Consider the following 6,000-nt stretch of genomic DNA (forward strand, 5'->3'; position numbering starts at 1 on the left):
ATGGAAGCAGAGCCTTGTGGGAGTCTGTCTACTCCAAAGCTACAATGACTGGAAATAGGAGTCTGTTTGCTGCCTTGGAGCCTTATTCTGACAACATTACTCCCATTGTATAATACCTTACTCTGTGAGTGGTCCCAGTAACTTCAGCTGCAGAGTAAGGTAGTATGCCATGGGAGTAAGAGTGAGAGAATCAAATTCTTGAATAGTAGTAAGTCATAGGACTGCTCTAGTGCAAATCCAAATTTGGATTTGCAATATGTGGTGCAAGGTGGCTTAATTTGTTACAGAGAGCTGTATGTATGAATAGCGTCTCCATTCATAATCAGTTTCAATTGGGTTCCTCTTTGTCACATCCTTTTTGGTATTTACTGTATGTTGCACTTGATGTAGTTGTATCTGAATCTGGAGGCCAATTAGAAAAGTAAAATCTATTTTGTGTTACTGGTAAAATACTAATTCAACTGAATGTAATTGAAACTGCACAAGCAACTTGAAGTGTGTGTGTGTGTGTGTGTGCGCGCATGGGCACGTGCTGTCAGGTTGCCATACATCCAACTGCCAAGACCGTGAAGCATGTCATCCTACATGCATTGCTTTACCAGAATAAACTTTCATTGGCTGATTATAATGTGAGGTCATGAGACTGTTGCTAGGTGCTTATGAAGGAAATTAGTCTTCTACAAGTTAACACTTTCAGGGAAGTTACAGCACATGAACGGGTAAGAACTGGAGCAACTTTTATGAAATCAGAGTAATTAACAAGTAAGAGTTCATAACTGTGTAAACTGCCTTTGTTTTTCACAAATGCTTTGTTGAGTAAACCATTTTAGAGGGAAATTCTTCAGTAAATTGTTTTTAAAGGAGAACAGTGTAAGGTTTGTTTTCCACATCTATCTGAAGAGGATCATAATTCAGTTTGGCCCGTTGCCAAAGTAATGAATTTTATCACCCAGGCTTGGCATGTGCAGATACATGGCCCCTTTTGTCTCTCTTGCCAGTTATTGCTTATTCTGCTAGGAAATCTTATGCATGCTGCTTGGAAGTGGCTGCTGGCCCATCCAAATACTGCCACGTGCTCTGACTACATATGAAGCCTGACTTAGCTTCAGCAAACCATTCTTAGCTGTAGCTAATACGTAGGAAAAGAGGTCACTACACTAAGGCTACTCTGCTGAGCAACATAAAGTTGAAAACTGCATTATTAATGTAGTTAATGAAACCCCACTATTACCCTTGAAACTTCAAGTAGATTCAGCATAGCTCTTATATGACAAAATATGCCAGATAAGCCAGTGGTAAACAACAACAAGCATTGCAGAAAATAATTAATAATAAATGTATCTATTGACATTTCCCATTAAAATGATATCACCTCTTCTACTCTGAAAGGAATGAAGAAAACCACAAACCATTAACAACATTTCTGCAGTGCTGTGTAGATGCACTACTGCATTATCAAGAAAATGTACTTTGTTCCAGTTTTTTTAGTGTGATGTAAGTGATCGCTACTGTGTGAATAGTAGCAGGAAAAGGAAAGTAATGCACAAGTCAAGTGAATACCTATTATGTTTTCTTCTGCTGGTGAACGTAAGCCCCTCATTAAGATGTTCAGTCATTTGCATTAGAAGAAAACATTGAAGCTTGTTTGATGCATGCTAGTTCTTTGTTCTAGACCCTAGTATTGGGTATTTCCATGAACAAAAGAAAAAGGTCTTTAATTAATTGGACTGAAGTTATATTTTGGATTTCGATGGGAAAGATTGATGTCTGCAGTTTCACTTTTGCGGTTAGCCAGATCTTGAAAATCTTCAATGAAACCCTCAAAGAAGGAGTAACTTTTTAGGTGATAGAACTCTTAATTCCAAAGGACGTTGCTGCTGTATGTCTATACAGTATCTCTAATGAAATGCAGCCACCGATGGTGTAGAGGGCAGCAGCCAGCAAATGTATAGCACGTTCTCCAACAATGGGGGGGGGGGGGCTGGGGAATTTTGGCAGAGGACTCAAGGAATGTAATGGGATCTGGATCTTCAACATCCAAGCAGAGACCAGTCAGACCAATCCTTGGACCAAAATTTTCAAATGTGGGTACTTAGTTTAACTCCTAAATCCATATTTAGATGTCCTAAATTAAAGAGCCTGACTGTTCTGAGGCAACAGTGACCCACAAATCCCACTGAAGTAAATGACATCTGCTAGTGTCTTCCCATCCTAAATACCCTCACACAATAAACTAGCCGGTGCTTAATTTCCCTGCTTTGAAAGGGTGAGGGGCCAAGTCTAACCTAACTACAAATTCAAATCCAGTTGAAAGGAGTGTCATTCTATGTATTTCAAACCTGAAACTTAGACTACTTTACACACTTTGATTTTTTTTTTTAATCCTTAAGAAGAAGAATAATGGTTATTACTTGAATAACTCCATTGAGGTCAAGAGTTATAGTGGTATAAAGCTGATGTGAGACAAGAATCTGACTCTGGTATGCAAGGCTGCTGCAACCAGATTTTAACCTTTGTAACTAAGCTGTGCAGACCATTCTAGCCATGTTCTGTGCAGATGAGAACAGAGCAGATTTTCTTTTTTAAAAAAAAATATATTTCTTAGCTTTACCTATTCTTGTTTCTTAAATCAACAGTATCTCATTTAAAAAAGAGACTAATGTGGATGTGCCCGCTAACGCTAATGGGACACATGCTTAACGTGCTTCTTGGAAGCCTAGGTAGGTTCTAAGCTAGGGAAGCAAAGAGCAAACAAGTGGAGTCCATTGACATAATTGTGCCTAGATTACAAAAAGGAATGCTATGAAAGGTGCCAGAGATGGTAAGGGAGGGAGAGTAGGCACTGGCATCAAGTGAGCCTTCTGACCTTAGAGGAACTGGGGTACAGTAACCTGCTGTCATGTTTTTGATGAATGACCTGAACTTTTAACACACAAGGTTTTGAACGGAGATGGGTAAAGCTTACATTACAAACAAATCTCCATCTGAGTTCTATTAAAAATTTGAAACTCGGTGTAGGCCTGTCAACGTTTTGCTAAGAGTTGTCAGCCTTTCAAGTACCTGTGGGCCCAGCTGTGTGTGAACCTGGAAGAGATTATAGTTTTGAGTGAAACTGGTTTTGACTGAGGTTTTTCTTCAAGTTTTTGTCGTGTAAGACCTGAAACACAAAGTGAAACTTGGGATGCAGAACCCCCTTGCCCCCAAATTGAAATCACTGTGCAAGTGATGTATATAGTATCCTCTGATGGGAAATAGTTAATAGAATTGTTATATCATAAAACCTTACACAGCTACCAACAAAGGACATACTTCTACTGCAGATGTACAACTCTACATCTCACCTCAGTCTAGGGATGATACTATATTATCCCCTCCAGATTTAAAGTATTGGAAATAACCTTAGATAAGAAGGAAAACTGCTACTTAGTATGTATGGTTTACAAGGTTGAATATGAAATTAACTTTGACAAATTAGAGAGGTTTAGTACTACAGTTTTGTGGTTGTCATATTTCAATAATCAAAGGGATACTCTGACATAAAGTGGCACAATACCATGGAAAATGGGGGTGCAACAACTTAATGATTCTACGCACAACTCCTCCGGCACAAGATTTCAAAGATATACTACTTTCACTCCAACGACACTACACCAATAAATAAATTAATGAAGCAATTTGTAAAATTTCTGGAGACCTTTTCTCCTGTTTTAGAAAATATTCTTTCCCAGAGCAGATTCCACTATTGGTTCAAGAGAGTTTTCAAACAAATACATTTTTTTAACATAACTGTCAACAAACATCTTAGAGGTCAGATTAACTTGCAGCTACATTCTTTGAGAATGGTTTCCTCTCATTTAAAAACAGCTACATTTTCTTATAAATGTCATTTTAATGGCCATGCATTTGATTAAGAGAACATAATGTTCAAAAAAGCATGCTGAGTCCCAAAGATTCAGTATCTCAATCTTTATAGCACAAACTTTGAAACAAAAATCATGATTGCTAGTTACATTAGCCAGTATATTACCTTTTTTCTTCCCTCCATGTGTATTTGCTTGAGTAAAGATGAAGAAAAGCAAAAAAAGTGAGAGAAATCGGAAACTTCTCATTTCTTCTCTTTCCACACGAACACTGAGGCTTTCACTACTAATTTTCTGCTGCCAAAGAGACATAGAAGATTATCAATACTTTGGAAGAAATGGTTACCCATTAATCGTTAACCTTTAACCTTTAAGTGTTCTGTTCACTGTTCCAATATTTTCCTTCTGTGCCTCACTCTAATGTGAACTGAATTTACTTTCATCCAAATACGTTTTCATTTTATGTTGCTTTTGGCAGAAAATAAATTTAGAGCTGGATCCCTACCTTATTCAGCAGTGCTCAGTTTTGAACAGATCACAATGAGGGTGAATATTCTGTTCTGAAACGCAGCTGAAGGTCGTGGGTAGTTAGCTCAAAGTTGGTTGGCTCAGTCTGAACATATTGCAAAATGACTAAAGGAAAAGAAGACTAATCTAAATAGTTCACAAACCTAGAGACATCTAAGTTGGGGTTTGTGTGTGTAGAGGGGAGCCGGTAGGGTGGTGGTGGTGGGGAATTAATGTGATATGCTGAAATGCCTCACTTAATAAACAGTTTTGCTAACTTCAGTGCTATAATAGATAACTGCTCTTGTACAAGAAGAAAATGTTTTTTAGTTTAAAGTAAGCAGACAGATTTTTATTTTGTGTGAGAAATTCATTAATAAAGCACAATTAACTGACATTTCCCTCCACTAATAACAATAACTGCAGTAAGTGTAGGGGTGACTTCAAAGAAAAGTCATTGTTTCTATGGTACATTGTCTACTGGAAATCAGAGCAGGTGGTTAATAATTGTGATGTGTACGAATTTCGCTATAAAGGTGTGTACTGTATTTGTGCTGTGACAGAGTGAAGAGGCCTTGTCAAGTAGGCTGGGAGCACTGCTTATTTCTGCCCTGGTCATGTGTGAGGTGTAGTGCTGAGGGCCCAGTCAGGCACTTGGAGGGAATGTAGCAAGCTATTTTTTTTTATTAAAGACTGTTTTGAGGTGATAGAGTTCCTCCTAGGGACAGATTCTGACACCCTTTCTCTAGTAGAGTAGTGCCTTATATTAAATGCAGTCCCACAAAGTTCACTGGAACTACTTTTGGGATAAGGCACTACTTTGTTGTAACAAACTCACTCCAGAACGCAAAGATTACTACCTCAAGGAGGAGTAGCCGTGTTAGTCTGTATCAGCAAAAACAACGAGGAATCCTTGTGGCACCTTAGAGACTAACAAATTTATTTGGGCATAAGCTTTCGTGGTCTAGAACCCACTTCATCAGATGCATGGTCTGAATAAAGACTGGGAGTGGTTGGGTCATTACAAACCCTAAACCTAATTTCCCCAATACTAATTTCTTCCTACTGTTACTCACACCTTCTTGTCAACTATCTGAAATGGGCCACTCTCATTACCACGTCAAAAGTTATTTTTCTTCCCTTGGTATCCTGCTGTCAATTGAATTGTCCCGTTAGACTGACCTCAGACGTCGTAAGGCAAATCACATCTTTTCATGTATTTATACCTGCTCCTGCATTTTCCACTCCATGCATCTGATGAAGTGGGTTCTAGCCCACGAAAGCTTAGGCCCAAATAAATTTGTTAGTCTCTAAGGTGCCACAAGGACTCCTCGTTGTTTTTACCTCAAGGAAGAAACCTTGCTGACTACGGGAGTGTTTTAACCAGCTGATCCAGTGCACCACTTTACATATAGCTTGACTTCATGGTTCCTATCATCCTGGTTTAACTAAAATTTTGAGCATTTCTATTATAAACTTCAAAAGGTCACTGAAGATCACTTTGTTTTTCTGAAATATTAGTAGGTCTCTACAAAATTTGTTAAGAAAAAAAAAAAAGCTTTTAAGCTAGGCTCCTACACTATTAGGGAAGTGGGGGGCTCAGCTGTCTGCCCGTAGACTTCTTGGAAATTGA

At 38.5% G+C, this 6,000-nt stretch overlaps 1 protein-coding gene across 1 annotated transcript in view; it reads right to left on the reverse strand.

Moving 5' to 3' along the window:
* LIPC (lipase C, hepatic type) overlaps nucleotides 1-4,109 on the reverse strand; it is a 76,085-nt gene extending 71,976 nt beyond the window's left edge. Inside the window, exon 1 of the mRNA XM_065411908.1 lies at nucleotides 4,028-4,109. Within this exon, the coding sequence (XP_065267980.1) occupies nucleotides 4,028-4,109 (82 nt within the window). The remainder of the gene's footprint in view (nucleotides 1-4,027) is intronic.
* Between the last annotated feature and the right edge of the window lie 1,891 nt (nucleotides 4,110-6,000).

The sequence above is a fragment of the Emys orbicularis genome, chromosome 10 (genome assembly GCF_028017835.1).
Source record: "Emys orbicularis isolate rEmyOrb1 chromosome 10, rEmyOrb1.hap1, whole genome shotgun sequence".
Lineage (NCBI taxonomy): Eukaryota > Metazoa > Chordata > Testudines > Emydidae > Emys > Emys orbicularis.